Genomic DNA, 19,522 nt, shown 5'->3' with positions numbered 1-19,522 from the left:
CGTGCGCGAGAGTAATTTGGAGACTTACCCCACAAAGGCAGCAGGAGTCTTATTGTTGGTGTCCAGTCCAGCTGCCCTGGGGAGGGAGGGGGGGGGGGGGGGGGGGGGTGGTGTTGGGGGAAGGGGCAGAGAACAGCGTTGAACGGGGGGCCGGGGGGGGGGGGTGCAGAGGGCAGCGCTGGACTGGGTGGGCTGGGGCCAGGGTCTTGCATGCTGTGTGCTGCTGCAGTCTCTTGAACGGAGAGCAGACTTTAAAAACTCCGAGCCCCAGAGGAAAGGCATTTAACCAATTAACCGAATAACTGATTGCCCAAAACAAAATAGTGCACGCCCATCTCGTTCCAATAATCGAGGCTCCCCTGTACATATCTTCACTTGATACTTAGATTACTGAATATTTTAACAAACAACTGCACAGCATAGTTTAGGACTCGAATGGCAGATGGCCCGCAAAATATGTATGACCCTGGCCTTCTGTAGCAAGAAATCAAACCGAAGGGTTTAAAAACCATACCTACTCAATGTCTGCAACAAACATTTGCTGAAGAAATATTTATTCCTTCTCTTCATTCCATTAATTACATGAATTAAGTTGAAAACACAAAAAGGGAAAAAACAACAAAGAGCGAATGGGCACACATCAATGCAATTTGTATTTTTACCTCATCGTAAGTGTAGTCTCGTTCTGATCCCGCCCAGGCTGGACCACTCTGAGTGGAAAAAGTGATGCCATCATCCCTTTTACTTTCATCATCATCAAGTTCTGCAGAAGTAAACAGCATCAGAGAGGAAGAGATCGATATACAAAACACACATCCTCCTCAAAAGTTCATACAACACAGTGCAAGCGTCTGCACATTCCCCACCACGTGGGTAAAAACATCAGGAAGTAGAATGATAGGTCTGAAACGCAGACATTTTTATAAAATGCTGTGCATATATTTTTTTTTAAAAATTGGTTAACATTTCTACATTTCTACATTTCGCTCAGCACTGCATGGTGCTGGACTTGTTATCAGGTACATTGCTCAAGCAGTGGTTCATTCCCACTCTTGACAAGCAACTCTTTGACCAGACTGACCTGAACTGAAATCCAAAAAAATCCAAACTCAGCAGGACCTCAGTTCCAAGGCTGCTGATTTTGAATGAACGCATCATATTTACAAACCTATTAAATCAGTGAATTTTGCTCAAAATTGTTTTTCCATTTACAATTTGTCATGAAACCCAGGATATTGCTTTAACTCCAAGAGTTGCCATGCTAAAAGTTACCAAAGTTAAATTTTAACCAGTTTCAATTCTCTGCTATGCTAAGTTCATTTGCTGCCTGAAACACCTTACCTACCTGCCCTACTGCATTGAAGGATCTAGGGAACATGCACACCACAGTCCGCCTGATCCTCTATACTGCCAAAGGTCCTAGGATTCATTGTGTACTCACTTGCCTTGCTAGCCCTCCCAAAACGCATCTCCTCGCACCTTTGAGGATTAAATGCCATTTGCTTTACCATTTATATTGTCGCATAGTCTAAAGGCCATGGTCTTCACCATGCACCAATTTTGACAATCAACTTTAAATTTACTGCCATATTTCCTGCATTCATGTTTAGTTTGCTAGATACTTTTTTGTCTTGGCATATCAGGGCAGTTACATAATTCAAACTATGTGCAGCTGCAGGTACAAACAAAACTTACTGAAGTTACATGAAAAGTTGGTATGGAAATCCAAAACGAAAATGCCATCAACTATTTTAAATCTATTAATCTATCTCCCAAAATAATTTTGGGTGTTTTATTTCTCTTCTTTCACCACTCCAGAAGTATGATCAAGCCAGTGTATTGCATAGAAGTCTTATTAAATATCATTTAGGACTTTTATCCTTTGAAAAAGGGAGACAGATGACAGTTGCACTGGTTGACTTTTATCTCCAAAATCTGTTTCCGCAAGTACAGGAATACAGACACCACTAGTACATGTGCTAGCAACATTATGTTTTAGCAATAATTAAATAATTTCACGATGCTGTTAAAAATAAAAGCAAACTAGACACATTTTTGCAGCTTTATTTTTTAAAAAGGTACATAGAGATGATCAGACCATATTCCATATAATCTGCAATTAGGTAATCAGCAATCTCAGTTGCTGTTCGCTGTTAAGATTATTTCATTCCCATTCAAAGTATGTGCCCCCCAACCCCCTCGCCTCCCCAAAAAGAACTGTCACACTCCAATAAATCTCAGCCATATTCATCCATTAAACTCCCTTGCCACTGATGCAGCGTATACACTTCATCCGATAACCTCAGTGTGGGGCAAACAAAGATGGCTTCCAAATATGAAATACTTACTGTCATCTGTCCTTTCATTTAACTCCTCAACCACAAAGGTCACGGGTTTTGGCTTTTTTTTCTTCATCATGCTGATGTCAAAGGCATCATCATCAACCTCTCCCTGCTCAGTGACATCAGTCTCAATCTGTAACACCAGAGTTCTTGTTAGTGAAATGTTTCACAATAGCATGGAAAACCAAATAGGCTAAAATGCTTTTCTTTAAACCAGACTGTTTTAAGAAAACATACCAGGATAAAGTCAGGAAACACCTGTAAGCAATATGTGCCTGCTATATAGTGGCTCTGCACGCAACCAGAACATTACACTCAAAAGACACAGCATCTTGATTGTGAGCAGAACAGGATGCTATGCTCACAAACTGCTGGGTTCTACAAGTAGCCAGCTGTTACATAAGAGGAGAGGGCAGACACTGAACAGATCACTGTAGATTCTCTAGAGACCCTATTAGTTGACACACTTGAACAGCCATTAACAATCTTGTTGCCCATTCTCTAGATCTGGAAAAGGAATGCAGAGAAGGAAAACTGTACTATGGACAAGAGAGAAAAGTACAAATCAAGTCAGGCACAGCATAATAAGATGGACACAGAATGATGTTCACTACTTTATCTCAAACCTAAATTTCAATAAGAATGCTAATTTGGGAAACTTCCTTTTCTCACTAGCATACTTTTGCAAGATAGGAATGTTGCATTGCAGAGGTGCATTCCCCTTGTACCCATCTCACATGTGAAAAGGCCATTTTGATGTGGTTGAAGTAGGCACATTTGTTTTCAGTCTATTTCACATCCAACAGAATTAAAAAGTCTTCAAAGCAATGTATCTTCTAAACCTTTGTATTGAATGTCTACTAACACACAAGTACTGCCATTTAATAAAACAAAATCCCTACACATTTAAAAAGACACCACTTTCAGAAGTTTGAGAGTGACTTATATGTTTTAATAGAGTATATTCCAGATTACTGCTTGGCTCCAGATCTTAAGAGGAAACACTGCATTCAACTGTTTTTGAAATGATTTGTGTTTTGACTTAACTGCACCAGCCAGGCATCCAATCCAGCTGTTGATCATATTTTGAGGAACTGTATACATCAACTCTTAAATATGTCAATCTTAATGTGCACTGTTATAAATTAAATTTGAAGAAATGTTCTGGATTTATCATTAATCCCTCACATAAGTCCCCTCCAAGCAACTTATTCCCCCTATCCAAAAGGCCCAGCTTTAAATCATTTTGATAGCAAATGCACTGCTATTAGACACTTTTTTCTCTCTCTGTGAGCTGCCTGCTAAGTTTCACTGTTTAAATGAATGGATTGTGTAAGTAAAGCTCACACAAGTTTTCAGCCCTTTCTTCCTTTGAACACCCTCTTCAGGGGATTAGGTACATGTACAATTGATAGTAAAACAGAACAATTCAGTTCTTGAAAACATTTTAATGGGAGTTTATACCAAATCAATTTTAAGTTGAATTCATTGGAGAAAGGAGGGCATATTATAATCCTAAGGAACAGAAAATGGTGTAAATATTCAGCAGGTCTGACTGTAACAGTGTTAAGAAAAACAGTGTTAACATTGCATGTAAATGACCTATCAACAGAAGATTGACCAAGTGCTGCCTGATCCTGAGTGCTTTCAGCATTTTGTTATTTCAGATTGGCAGCATCTGCAGAATTTATCATTGTATTAAAGACATTATTTTCATTGGAGCTGCCACATTGAAGTGAAACCCAATATTTGACAGACAAATGTTTTATCTCACACATTCATACAACTCTTTGAAGTAACAAAAATTAACGCAAAAACATTTTTCAATTGGATAATGTGCAGCTTTTGGTTGCTTAGAAGAGATAGACAAGAAAGATTTCCAACAGGAGAATCTTTTGACATTCAATGTTTGGCATCAGCATGTTTGCCATGATCATATTAAATGGCAGAGTAGGATTGGCCTCCTCCTGCTATGACAATTTGCACCTTTGAGATATAACTTTTCAACTGTTATCAATAGTCTGCAATTTTGGACTGAGAGAGAATAAGCTTGGCAAAGTTCTTGCAAATTCCAAAGGTTCTCAGAGTCCCTGCTTACTGTCAACACTAACCTTTACACCATTGTCAATCCCAATAGGTTTCTTGGGTTTTTTCTTTTTTTTCTTTTGATTGAAGAAGTCCAAGTCATCTAAATCATCTGTTGTATCTAAGTAGGAGACAAATTCAAGCATATGGGTAAAACAAATAGTGATCAATCTTTGTAGGGGACTATCTATAAAAGGAGATCTTCCAAGGTTCCCATATGTCACAAGATGACAACCCTTAGCACAAAAACAAACTGGATGGGTTATAACAGAACAACTTTTATAAGCTATTTACAAGCAATTTTTTTGGGAATTATTATGCTGGTTGCATTGTGGTTTCTTAAATGTCTGGTGCTATGTGATTTTATAGAGTAGCCTTTTCAATGTGAAATTATGAATAATGTTTCTTAAAATGATCTTTTTATCATTATGTTAAATTAAGATTTAACCCAATCACAGGAGCTAAGCCACATGGAAAAACATTTGTGCATTTACTTGTGCCATTTCCAGAAATGATACAAGTATCATGTGTTCATTACATCAAAACTAAACCAAGGAGATTGCACGAGAGAACGCATGAAAGAGAGCGAGAGAGAGAGAGATCTTTGCAATCGGTGCTGATACTGGGATCTGTGATTGTAACCTGCTGCATCAAAGATTAAATTCATAGCACCAACTTAGTCTTACTGGACAAATTCCAGACAACAATATTCACTTTTTCTTACATTCCAGGACAACATTGAAAATAAACAGATTTTATGTCAATTTGCTCAAGTATGGTTGTTATTACAAAGCCATCACATACCACACAAAAATCACCAAGCTCAGTCTTATTTTTTTCTGATATTAAATGCAGTAATGTCGCAGGTGTCCTTGGTTGAAACTGAGGCAATTATTACACAAGTTTTGTTCCACCCCTGTAGATTTACAATGAGTTGGGCTGCTGAATGTGTGCCAGGTGAATGGGGTTAAATAAAGGTTGCAAATATTTATTACTCCACTGCATAATTTCATATTGTATGTAAACATAACAGCACAAAATGTGAATGCAGAAAATAACATTTGGTTATGACTATTTGATTTTCATCACAAATCTCCTGAATGTACTGGTCTTTTAAATGATCTTTAAACTGCCTGGATTGTTAGCTCAGCTACAGAAGACTTTGGAATATATGTGAAATACAACAAACCCCAAAACTAACTTTGCTCATGATTCACCATCTCAGAACAAAAGCTCTATTGAGATGAAAGGAGGATTTCAACCTGATAACTAATGAGTAGCAGACTATACCGCAAGGAAATTGCACTGAACAGCTATTTTTCATTAAAATTGCGAGCCATTAGAGGCTGAAAGAATTAAAGACATATTGTAATGCTGATAAGCAGTTAAAGCCTGACTGATCTGAATAGAAAACAACTGATCATAATATCCGCCTGACATTATGACTCAAGAAAACTTGATCTTTGTTTGGATAAGTGTCTTCTGCTGAAACCACCCATCACTTGAAACAAATGAGATCTGTGTATCAATGTGCTTTTCAGTTTCTGTTCACAACATGATCATCTGCACAACAGGGGGAAAACAGTAGAAGTGCTGAGTTTCTCTCCCTGGGTGGGAGAACAGAAATCATACAGTGTATTGCCAGAGATTGCTTGATCTCATCACTTCCATCCTTCAAAGTGTGCAGACTCAAAATCCCTTTAAAGCATTTTATATGAATCTAACTTGTGATGCTTTCCACATGTGCTCCTTTTAGCTTTTTCAGCCCAGTAGCTGTAGTACAGACTCCAACTGAGTAGTGTTTTCTTTACATTGATTGGCTGCATGTCAAGTCATTCCAGCCACAAGGGAATCCAGCACATGAAGTTCTATCCCAAACCGTTAAAGATAAAACATTTGGAAGGAAATTTAGCAGGTCAATACCTCCACAATGTTTAAATAGTTGATGACTGTGTTTAGAGCTGTCCAAGAAGCCAAAAGGACTCAACAAGGACTCTTTAGAATGTGTAATGGTCCAAAGAGGTTGTTCCCTTGAAAAATCTCAAACCTCTCACTACAACTTTGGAACAATAATGAAACATCCTTAAAAGGAGACAAGATTCAAGTCATCTTTGTGCATCTCCTAAATCAATACAAGTCACAATTCCCAAACTGAATTCCCAAAATGACTCGGAATTCCAGTCAAAAGAAATTGAATATAGTTAAAGAACCAAGATACCTTTCTTCTTATTGTCCTCTTCATCTGCCTCTGTAACCTTCTCCTCCACGTTCTCTGATATGACAGTTTCCTTGGATTCAGTCGCTGGTGTCTCCTCGGTTGGTTGCTCAATCCCATCTTCTTCCAGCATGAAGGGCTTCTTCTTCTTTTTCTTCTTCTTTGTCATTGTGGGATCGAAAATCATCTTTTCATGGGAAACAGCAAACATTGGATCAGATAGTGGTTAGCACAATTTAAAAGTTACATTCTCAATGTTCCATTGCTCACTTCAAGAAATAGAATTTAGCTCAAATTTAGCTCCTGAGATTCAAAACGAAATACTTGCAGTTTTGCACACAAGCCCAGAATTATTTTCTTAAATAGCAATTGAATCTTACAGTCCATTCAAGTACAATCTGTTCATTCACAACTAGATCATCAGAATAGCAAATGACAGCTTCAAACTCAAGCACTGTTATAGACTCCAGTGCAAATATTAAGTGATTTTCATGATGCCAAGTCTCAAAAAAAGTATTCCAACCATGGTTTTTGACCCAAAATGAGCACCATTCCCAAAATAGACTGACCTTTAGTCAACTGCTTTCAAATTTTGAGGACAAATGTAGCGGCTGCAAAAATATAGAAATGAGCAATGCCAGGGTGACTGGCACAAAATGTTTTTGTTTTCTGTTAGCGGTGATCAGTTAACACAAAAAACTTAAAGTCATATTGGAGGACTATGTTTTTAATGCTTTGACCACAAAATAAGGGAGTATTAGGGACATTACTAAAAATATCTTTAGAAACCCTGCTCTCTTTTAATATTTTGAGCTAAATTGAAAAGAAAGCATAAATTATATGTTTTGCGATACCACACACCCTCGCAAACACGGGTCCTCTCTCAAGCATAAATCACACACACACACTTTCTCCCCCACACCTCTCTACCTTAGTTTGTACAGTTTGAATTATTTATTACACACTCATATACATCTATATTAAATCTATAAATCACTTCATCCAAGACATTTATTTGCAGATACATTCTATTTTGTTCAAAAAAACAATTTGTAGTCACAGTCAATGTGGCATCTTATAAATTCCAGCTTTCAAAATAAAACCAACCTGATTCTAGGTTAAAATGGAGCCAGATTCTGAACAAACGTTCACACCTACAATTCACTGTGTGACCAGAGGTGTCATCTTTTGTATATCCCTATCGTTCTGCCAGATTGTCATATAGCACAGCACTTACATTGACTTTATAAACACTTTACACACGGTCTAACACTTTTGGTCACATGTAGAGTTTTATTATCTGACACTCCACTCACACCAGTTGTATGATCTTTTGACCTTTTCACCCATAAACCGTGTCTACGTGCCCTGCTATCTCTCTGCAGCTGATGAAGGGGTTGTGCTGCAAAGACTTGTGTGATTTCAAATAAATCTGTTGGACTATAATCTGGTGTCATGTGACTTCTGACTTTGTCCACCATAGTCCAACACTAGTACCTCCACATCATGGATACCAATTTGATCCAGTTTATTACCTCCACCGGAGGAGCAAAGGCATTTCCACAAAGATCATGACTGACATTCAAATACACTCTCCAGAATCAGAACTCCTGGGTTAAGTGCACCATAATATTTGAAAAGCTTGATTTTGAAGTAGCAAAGCATTCATTTTCTAATTTGTCAAATAATTTAACTATTAATAACAAAACAGCCTGCACTGACTACAAGAAAATGTCCTGCTTCACAAATCCCTTTGACTTCTGAAAATGCAACACATGAACTAGGCAGCAGCATGCTAGGTTTGAGCCCTCAGAATGTCAACAACTATGCTGTAAGCCAAAATATGACAGTCACACATAGGAAGTGATTGAGGGGGAATCATGTGGCTGCTTGGAGAGTGAAAGATCTAGGAGGGCAAAGCCGCTTGCCACATTGTTAATCTATTGCTTAAACAGCCACACACCTACACCAGTGGCAGCACAGTGGCTCAGTGATTAGTACTGCTGCCTCACAGTGCCAGGGACCCGGATTAGATTCCAGCCTTGGGAAACTGTCTTTGTGCATTTTGCACATTCTCCCAATGTTTGCATGGGCTTCCTCCCACAGCCCAAAGATGTGCAAGGTTGGTGAACTGGCTATGCTAAACTGCCCATAGTGTTCATGTGGAGATCAGAGGCGCATTAGTTAGGAGAAAATGTTGGGGAATGGGCCTAGGAGGGATGGTCTTTGGAGGGTCGGTGTGGACTTGTTGAGCGGAATGGCCCATTTCCCCACTAGAGAGATTCTATGATACAACTCCAATGATTGCCAATGGTGGAGTGACCTACCTAATAAGATGCAGGACACCAACTCATCAAGATTTTTTTCAGCAGAGCTGAAGTTCAGAAGTGCTCAAGAACAGAACCACATGCAAATCCCCTTCAGGGCACACACGAACCCAACTTAGATATGCATTGGTATTATTTCATTATGGTCAAAATCCATCAGACTCTCTACATTCTACTATGTGGAAATACCATCAGAACACAAGCTGCAACAGACCATGCAGAAGGCCCATGATCACCTTCACAGGGCCAAGTAGAAATGGGCAAGATGCGTCAGTCTTGTCAGTAGTATACACAGCTCAGAAATGAAACAAAAACAAAAAAACTGACTTCCTGGATTTGTTGTGGTTTGAAGTCATGATCACATTTTTACCAAGTCATCCTGACTGCTGATAAGTGACTCTTGGCAAATTGGGAGAACTGCAGATCAGTTGATACAACTGGGTATTTAAGGAATCAATTAAGTTAATACCAATGATTAGAACTAGATCAAATTTGAAAAGGGTTTGGAGACTGAATTCTAGGTTATCTAGGTTACCCAAGATGGGGGGGGGGGGGGGGAAGAAAGAGAACTTGTGGCTGTAAAAGCGGTTTCTTTTTGAGGTAGTTTAGGTGTTGGGAGGTGGTGATTTTCTCGGATTCCAGGAGTAGCAATTACTATATTATAAGCTGTTGCATGTTTCGGAACATATGGGGAAAGAAAAGATCAAAACAACAGCACTTTAAAAAAAGGAAGACAAAAAAGGTAGAGACCACATGGTCAGAGAAAGAAAGAAACCTACACTGCTGTCTGACACAGCAGTGAATCTGCACGGTTACTGCCTTTGCTGTTTGAGTTGAAGTGTCTAAGGGGCAACTTTTTAATGTAGAGGGTGGTGTGTGACTGGAATGAGCTGCCAGAGGAAGTGGTGGAGGCTGGTACAATTACAACATTTAAAAGGCATCTGGATGGGTATGTGAACAGGAAGGGTTTGGAGGGATATGGGCCAAGTGCTTGCAAATGGGACTAGATTCGGTTAGGCTATCTTGTCAACAGGGATGAATTGGACCAAAGGGTGTGTTCAGCTCAGACTATTTGTCATTTTTAGCAAAATAAAACAGAAAAAGGAATGAGATACTAGAAAGATACTTCAGTATTGCAATTTAAATGAAATATTTGAAGTAACATTAAACTGAAGAGAAATAAAACCAAGAGTCTCCATCCGATGTTGGCCCAGTCAGTGCCATCCAAGAGTTAATAAAAAAAGGCTATGTCAAAGGCCATCAAAGCAACACGTTTAAAAAAAAAACTGACCTGTCAGGTTGTGTTGATACCTCTGAAGTAGGTGGGATTTGAACCTAGCCCTCTTTGGCCCAGAGGAATGGACACTACTACCAAAAGCCTCCTTAAGACCATCAATTCAAATCAGCATATGAACTTAAAGCAAATGCAGAGCTTTAAGTGCTCACCAAGACTCAGAAGACTGTCCGTACTGTCATTTCATAAAGTCAGATGTACAGGACAGAACCACACCCTTCGGTCCAACTCATCCATGCTGACCAAATATCTTAACTTAATCTAGTCCCATTTGCCAGCACTTGGCCCATATCCCTCTCAACCCTTCCTAGTCATATACCCATCCAGATGCCTTTTAAATGTAATTGTACCAACCTCTGCCACTTTCTCTGGCAGTTCAGTCCATACAAAAGCACTACCCTCTGTGTGAAAACGTTACCCTTTAGGCACCTTTTAAAATTTTCCCCTCTCACCCTGAAACTATGCCCTCTAGTTTTGGACTCCCTCATCCCGGGAAAGAGGTTGTCTATTTACCCTACTTATGCCCCTCATGATTCTATAAAGCTCTGCAAGGTCATCCCTCAGTCCTCGATGCTCAGAATCGATAGATGCACACCCTCTGACCTCAAAGCTACCAATATTCAGCATTCCACCATGTAGTTTTGCCAGAGTGCGGATTAGTACTGTTTAAGAACAGTTATCTACACCTGAAGCAAACAGGCTGGCCAAACTAAGTAGATTTCCTTCCCTAGACATTATCCAGTATTTACAACAAAATCAGCAATAGATACAAACTCTATTTATTTAATGAATTTAAATTTCACCTATTCATGTGGTGGCGTTTGAGCCCTCACTCCCACACCACAAGGATGGTACTCTGTTTTGATTATCGAGTGACATTTCCACTTTGTCAGAAGCCCTAATCCCCTCCTACAACCGCAATGTCCAAACTGCATATAATCTCACAATGCATCTTAGGATGAAAACTGGGAGGGGAGAAAAATCGGGATGGACTGAAAAAAAGGTCAGGAGAAATCGGTGCTTTGGCTTAAACAGTCCTGAGCCTGAAGAACAAGGCATGAGGTTTTAGATCTAGGAGACATAGGAGGGAGGAGGGAAAAGTCCACTGAATGCTAAACATAAATCAAGTGCAAATAAAAAAAAACTTCTTCAGCTTAAATTCTGAACTTCTGCAACAAAAGTTTCCATTTGGAATTTAGATGCCGATGGATATATTAATAATTTAGTTAAATAAAAACATGCTTCTGAAATATTTAAGGAAAACCCTATAAACTATAGACCTGAGTGTCTGACATCAATGGGTAGGTTGTTGGAGGGGATTCTGAAAAATAGGATTTATGTGCATTTGAAGAGGCAAGGAACGATTAGGGAAACAGTTATATTGATATATGCTTTTGTGCTGGGGAAAGAGTCTCACAAACTGGATTTGAGCAAGTAACCAAAAAGACTAACGATGGCAGATGTTGCTTACTTGGACTTTAGTAAAGCCTTTGACTAGATTCTGCATGGTAGACTTTTTTTTCACTGGAGCCGAGGAGGTTGAGGGGTGGTCATATAGAGGTTTATAAAATCATGAGGGGCACAAAAAAGGTGAATAGTAAAGGTCTTTTCCCTTAGGGGTTTTAGAGGGGGGTTCAAAATTAGGAGGCATATTTTTTAAGGTGAGAGGAGAAAGATTTAAAAGGGGACATGGAGGTAACTTTTTTTTTCAAAACACAGAGGTTCATGTATGGAATGAGCAGCCAGAGGAAGTGGTGGATATAGGTACAACATTTAAAAGACATTTGGATAAATTCATGAATAGAAAGTGTTTGGACGGATATGGCCAAGCACAGGCAGGTGAGATGAGTGTAGTTTGGGAACATTGGTCCAACTAATCCATGCAAGCAAAGAGTCAGTTTCCGTGTTGCATGACTATGTCTGTTATAGAGTCATAGAAATATACAGCACAGAAACCGACCCTTCAGTCCAACCCATTCATGCTGGCCAGATATCCCAACCCAATCTAGTCCCACCTGCCATCACCTGGCCCACATCCCTTCAAACCCTTCCTGGTCATATACCCATCCAAATGCCTTTTCAAATGTTGCAACTGTGCTAGCTTATACCACCTTAGGTCTCTTTTATATCTTTCCCATCTCACTAGTTCTGCACTCCCCCCACCCCAGGGAAAAGACTGTCTATTTATCCTATCCATGCCCATAATTTTGTAAGCCTCTAGAAGGTCACCCCTCAGCCTCTGATGCCCCAGGGAAAACAGCCTCAGCCTATTCAACCTCTCCCTATAGTTCAAAATCCTCCAACCCTGGCAACATCCTTGTAGATCTTTTCTGAACCCTTAAGTTTCACAACGTCTTTCTGAAAGGAACGAAACCAGAATTACATGCAATATTCCACAGTGGTCGAACCAATGCCCTGTACAGCTGCAACATGATCTCTCAACACTTGTACTCAATACTCTGACCAATAAAGGAAAGCATACCAAACGCCTTCTTCACTATCCTATCTACCTGTGACTCCACTTTCAAGGAACAACGAAACTGCACTCCAAGGTCTCTTTGTTCAGCAACACTCCCTTAGGACCTTACCATTAAAGTCCTACTAAGATTTGGTTTCCCAAAATGCAGCACCTCGTATTTATCTGAATTAAACTCCATCTGCCACTTCTCAGCCCATCTGGTCCAGATCCTGCTGTAATCAGGGGTAACCTTCTTCACTGTCCACTACACCTCCAATTTTGTTGTCATCTGAAAACTTACTAACTGTACCTCTTATGCTTGCATCCAAATCATTTATATAAGTGACAAAAAGTAGAGGACCCAGCACCGATCCTTGTCGCACTCCACTGGTCACAGGCTTCCAGTCTGAAAAACAACCCTCTAACACCACCCTCTCTCTTCTACCTTTGAGCCATTTCTGTATCCAAATGGTTAGTTCTCCCTGTATCCCATGAGATCTAACTTTGTTAACTAGTCTCCAATGGGGAACCTTGTCAAACGCCTTACTGAAATCCATATAGATCACATCTATCACTCTGCCCTCATCAATCCTCTTTGTTACTTCTTCAAAAAACTTAATCAGTTCAGTATCCTCTCAAAACAGGTGGGGAGCTGAGTGATAGGAAGCATATCATTCATCTTGACTTTTCTTTGCCATATTATGGGTTTTCCCTCCTGGAATGAGAGCAGTTATTACAGGAGTAAAAACTGGGTGACACCTGTTACTGTAGATGCAGGTGACAAAGTTTTCCAAGCGAGTGAGCAGACAGTGCAGAGAGCATATAAGGTTAGAGGTGTTGAGAGTTAGAATGGGTGAGGGTAAATGGGGAAGACGTTACAGGCAACAGTGAGTGTAGTAGATTATGAGCCTTAGTGGAAAGTGGGTGAGGTATCAGAGAGAAGATTGCCAACCATATCCTGGTGGAGATGTAGATAAAAGACATATATTCTTCCTACAGTGCTGTACATTCTTCTAGATGGCTGAGACTACTTTACCCATGTGGCAACCTTGAATCAGACTGGAATGGTCTGGTGTACAGCCCTCCACTTCTGATCCTAAGGGAAGTGAATTCACAGTTGTGGGGCAACACGCTGGCTCAGTGGTTAGCACTGCTGCCTCTCAGAGCTAGGGACCTGGGTTCGATTTCAGCCTCAGGTGACTGTGTGTGGAGTTCGCATATTCTCCACGTGTCTGCGTGGGTTGCCTCTGGGTGCTCCAGTTTCTTCCCACGATCCAAAGATGTGCAGGTCAGGTGAATGAGCTATGCTAAGTTGCCCGTAGTGTTCAGGAATATGTCGGTTAGATGCATTAGTCAGGACAAAATGTAGCGTAGGGGTGGAATATGCTTCAGAGGGTAGGTTTGGATTTGCTGGGCTAAATGGCCTGTTTCCACACTGTAGGGATTATATGATTCTCTGAAACTGACAGGTAACTACAGATCCAGAAGTCCAAACTTTTCCTTCCATTTTTACACCCCCCCCCCCTGCAAAGTGCTTATAATTTCAGATATACAGGCAGATTTAGAGACATTGGGTGGAAATGAAAAGCTTTCACTGTTTCTGACGTTCTATGTTCTGCACCAGCTGGTATCACAGAACTTGAATTATTGGTGAAGAGAGAAGTTGCTGTAGCTGTTCACCTTACTCTCATCAGGACAAATGCAAGAATGCTAAATTTCAAACAATCATAATTCATGTAATAGGAAAAGGCATTCATCAGTTGGCAAATTGATTGTAGTAGTGCCTCTGCCAATCTCAGGCTCACACATTAGGTTCGTCGAGCACTGGGCAATTCTAGAGATGCTCAAGGCTTAAACATATTCCATTTATTTGCAGCATCCCGATCCCTCTATATATCTATGGTTCATTTACACTTTCTGTTTGAAGCAATGTGTTACAAACTCGACTGATCCCTTGAACAACTGCCATTGATGTAGCAATTAGAGCATTCGGGCTGGATCATATGTAATAGTAGACATTCTGGTATGGGGCTTGCAAGCATGGGTTGACAATGTCACCTGTACTCTCAAACAGCTGAAGAAAGATGTTTATTGTGATCAGCCAATTGATGGGAAGGACTGACCATCTACCTATAGATGTTTAGGAAAACCTAGATGAAAAAAAACAGCTTCTCAATTTCTTCTCCAATGTTTGATCATGTCTGCACTTTGAAGAGAAGGTAGATCAACTTGTATTTATTTAGCATAGAGTCATAGAGATTCACAGCACGGAAACAGACCCTTTGGTCCAACTTGTCCATGCCGACCGGATATCCCAACCCAATCTCGTCCCACCTGCCAGTACCCGGACCATATCCGTCCAAAGCTTTCCTATTCATATACACATCCAAATACATTTAAATGTTGCAAAAGTACCAGCCTCCATTACTTCCTCTGGCAGCTCAGTCCATACACGTACCACCCTCTGTGCGAAAAAGTTGCTCCTTAGGTCTCTTTCATATCTTTCCCCTCTCACCTTAAACCTGTGCCCTCTAGTTCTGGACTCCCCCACCCCAGGGAAAAAGCCTTTGTCTATTTATTCTATCCATGTCCCTCATGATTTTATAAACCTCTACTGTAATGGTCATTTCTCAGCCTCTGACACTCCACAGGAAACATCCCCAGTCTGTTCAGCCTCTCCCTATAGCTCAAATCCTCCAGCCCTGGCAACATTCTTGGAAATCTTTTCTGAACCCTTTCAAGTTTCATAACATCTTTCCGATAGGAAGGAGACCAGAATTGCACGTAATATTCCAACAGTGGTCGAACCAATGTTCTGTACAGCCGCAATATGACCTCCCAACTCCTGTACTCAATACTCTGACCAATAAAGGAAAGCATACCAAACGCCTTCTTGACTATTCTATCTAGCTGCAACTCCACTTTCAAGGAGCTATGAATGTGCACTCCAAGGTCTCTTTGTTCAGCAACATTCCCTAGGACCTTACCATTAAAAAAAGTTATATAAGTCCTGCTAAGATTTGTTTTCCCAAACTGCAGCACCTCGTATTTATTTAAATTAAACTCCATCTGCAACTTCTCAGCCCATTGGCCCATCTGATCAAGATCCCATTGTAATCTGTGGTAACCTTCTTTGCTGTCCACTGCACTTCCAATTATAAATAATTTCTTTATGTTCAGGTTGTAAGTTTGCTCAGAGCTGGTGGATTTGTTCTCAGATGTTTCACCATCATGTTAGGTAACATCAGTGAGCCTCTGGTGAAGCGCTGCTGTTTTTCACCGAAGGCTCACTCATGATGTTACCTAGCATGGTGACAAAGACATCTGAAAACCAAATCTACCAGCTCAGCAAGCAAACTTACAACATGAACCTCAACGTGAGCTACAAATCTTCTCAAAAATCACAAATAACTTCTTTATACTTAAGTAAAAATAACTACACCAAGTCTTCTATAGGGAAATGCAATTCACACAAGAGAAAATCTCCAAATATGCAGCAATGTACAACTGTAGAACCTCTTTTAAAAAGTGGTTGAGGGGTATTCTCCAGAGTACTCAGAACTCTCTCTTACAAAATAAATTAATCAGTTGAATCATGGAACAAGTTTAATAGGCAGCTACCAAGGATGGTAGCACAGTGCATTATTCCTTTAGTAATGCATCACAATGGTTAAACTGGATGATGCACTGGATAAATCTGGGGGAACAAGTGCACATTAACTATTGACTTAGAGCCAAGCAAAACAGAGATTACGGAGAGACTGTCAGGCATAGTGGAGGAGGAAGAGGGCAGCAAACAGCAGGGGAAACGAAAAGCCATGCAAGATATAGGATGTATGTTATTAAGGTGGAGAGGGTTGAGAAAAGATTTATCAGGGAATGGAGAGTTTGAGTTATAAGGAGAGACTGGAGCTTAAGATGTTGAGGATTGACCTTATAGAGGTCTACAAAATCATGAGGTATATAAATGTTATATATATGAACACCAGGTGTCTTTTTCCTAGGGTGGGGTATTTCAAGGCTAGGAGGTACATTTTTAAGGTGGGAGGAGAAAGATTTTAAAAAGACATGAGGGCCAATTTTTAAAAACACATTGTAGTTCATACATGGAATGAACTTCCAGAAGTGGTTGTTACATTTAAAAGACATTTTGTAAGTACATGAATAAGAAACCTGAGGGTTATGGGTCAATCATAGACAGGTGGGACAACTTTAGATCAGCATCATGGCTGGCATGGATTGGTTAAATTGAAGAGTCTGTTTCCATGCTTTATGACTATGATAGGTTTGTGACAATTAGAAAGCAATTCAACAGTAACTGGTCATTTCTCGTGATTACTCAAAATCAATTCCAAAATCTCATACAGGGCACAGCTGCAGAGGTTAACTCTGATGTACACAAAAATGATAAAGCGTGCCCCACAATAATTTTGACCAGTGTATCCAAGTAATGGCTAACACTGCCTTTTCCAGTCTCTAAGATGCAAATGGGTTCCTGCCCACCCCCAACACACTGCATCCACCTGGACACCCCGTGCTGGCCTATTACCTGCCCTGGACCTCTTCATTTCCAACTGCCGCCGGAACATTAACCGACTCAACCTGTCTACCCCACTCCAACCTCTCACCCTCACAACACGCACCCCTCCAATCCCTCTGCTCCAATCCCAACCTCACCATCAAGCCAGCAGATAAAGGGGGCGCAGTGGTAGTCTGGCGCACTGACCTCGACACCGCTGAAGTCAAACGCCAACTCGAGGACACTGCTTCCTACCGCTCCCTCGACCATGACCCAACCCCCCATCACTAAACCATCATCTCCCAGACCATACAGAACCTCATCACCTCAGGAGATCTCCCACCCACAGCTTCCAACCTCACAGACCTGGAACCCTGCACTGCCCAGTTCTACCTCCTTCCCAAGATCCATAAGCCTGACCACCCTGGCCGACCCATGGTCTCAGCATACTCCTGCCCCACTGAACTCCTCTCTACCTACCTCGACACTGCCCTATCCCCCCAGTCCAGGAACTCCCCACATACGTTTGAGACACCACCCACACCCTTCACCTCCTCCAAGACTTCCATTTCCCCGGCCCCCAACGCCTCATCTTCACCATGGATATCCAATCCCTCTACACCTCCATCCGCCATGACCAGGGCCTCCAAGCCCTCCATTTTTTCCTCTCCCAACGTTCCGAACAGTACCCTTCCACCGACACTCATTCGTTTGGCCGAACTGGTCCTCACCCTTAACAATTTCTCCTTCGAATCCTCCCACTTCCTCCAGACCAAAGGGGTAGCCATGGGCACACGTATGGGCCCCAGCTATGCCTGTCTCTTTGTTGGCTACGTAGAACAGTCCATCTTCCGTAATTACACCAGCACCACTCCCCACCTCTTCCTCTGCTACATTGATGACTGCACTGGCGCCACCTCGTGCTCCCGCGAGGAGGTTGAGCAATTCATCAACTTCACCAACACATTCCACCCTGACCTTAAATTTACCTGGACCATCTCTGACACCTCCCTCCCCTTCCTGGACCTCTCCATCTCCATTAATGACGACCGACTTGACAGACATTTTTTACAAACCCACCGACTCCCAGTTACCTGGATTACACCTCTTCCCACCCTACCTCTTGCAAAGATGCCATCCCGTATTCCCAATTCCTCTGCCGGATCTGCTCCCAGGAGGACCAGTTCCACCATAGAACACACCAGATGGCCTCCTTCTTTAGAGACCGCAATTTCCCTTCCCACGTGGTTAAAGATGCCCTCCAACGCATCTCGTCCACATCACGCACCTCCGCCCTCAGACCCCACCCCTCCAACCGTAACAAGGACTGAACGCTCCTGGTTCTCACCTTCCACCCTACCAACCTTCGCATAAACCAAATCATCCGCCAACATTTCCGCCACCTCCAAAAAGACCCCACCACCAGGGATATATTTCCCTCCCCACCCCTTTCCGCAAAGACCGTTCCCTCCGTGACTATCTGGTCAGGTCCACACCCCCCTACAACCCACCCTCCCATCCTGGCACCTTCCCCTGCCACCACAGGAACTGCAAAACCTGTGCCCACACCTCCTCCCTCACCTCCATCCAAGGCCCTAAAGGAGCTTTCCACATCCAAACTTTTACCTGCACATCCACTAATATCATTTATTGTACCCATTACTCCCGATGCGGTCTCCTCTACATTGGGGAGACTGGGCGCCTCCTAGCAAAGCGCTTTAGGGAACATCTCCGGGACACCCGCACCAATCAACCACACTGCCCTGTGGCCCAACATTTCAAATCCCCCTCCCACTCTGCTGAGGACATGGAGGTCCTAGGCCTCCTTCACCGCCACTCCCTCACTACCAGATGCCTGGAGGAAGAACGCCTCATCTTCCGCCTCGAAACACTTCAACCCCAGGGCATCAATGTGGACTTCAACAGTTTCCTCATTTCCCCTTCCCCCACCTCACCCTAGTTCCAAACTTCCAGCTCAGCACTGTCCCCATGACTTGTCCTACCTACCTATCTTCTTTTCCAACGTATCCCCTCCACCCTTCCCCCGCCCTATCACCTTCATCCCCTCCCCCACTCACCGATTGTACTCTATGCTACTTTCTCCCCACCCCCACCGTCCTCTAGTTTATCTCTCCATGCTTCAGGCTCTCTGCCTTTATTCCTGATGAAGGGCTTTTGCCCGAGACGTCGATTTTACTGCTCCTTGGATGCTGCCTGAACTGCTGTGCTCTTCCAGCACCACTAATCCAGAATCACTCTTATTAATGTTTAGTTGGGAGGAA

At 41.8% G+C, this 19,522-nt stretch overlaps 1 protein-coding gene across 1 annotated transcript in view; it reads right to left on the bottom strand.

The window, feature by feature from the left end:
* Window positions 1–19,522, bottom strand: part of eif2s2 (eukaryotic translation initiation factor 2, subunit 2 beta) — a 41,643-nt gene that overhangs the window by 19,069 nt on the left and 3,052 nt on the right. The window contains exons 2-5 of the mRNA XM_072556187.1: window positions 6,646–6,829; window positions 4,454–4,548; window positions 2,349–2,475; window positions 663–763 (exon numbers count right to left, since the gene is read on the bottom strand). Coding sequence (XP_072412288.1) covers window positions 663–763; window positions 2,349–2,475; window positions 4,454–4,548; window positions 6,646–6,829 — 507 coding nt within the window. The remainder of the gene's footprint in view (window positions 1–662; window positions 764–2,348; window positions 2,476–4,453; window positions 4,549–6,645; window positions 6,830–19,522) is intronic.

This window comes from Chiloscyllium punctatum, chromosome 37, assembly GCF_047496795.1.
Source record: "Chiloscyllium punctatum isolate Juve2018m chromosome 37, sChiPun1.3, whole genome shotgun sequence".
Taxonomy (NCBI): domain Eukaryota; kingdom Metazoa; phylum Chordata; class Chondrichthyes; order Orectolobiformes; family Hemiscylliidae; genus Chiloscyllium; species Chiloscyllium punctatum.
The sequence above is the reverse complement of the archived record's forward strand: the minus strand, read 5'-3'. Positions and strand labels throughout refer to the sequence as shown.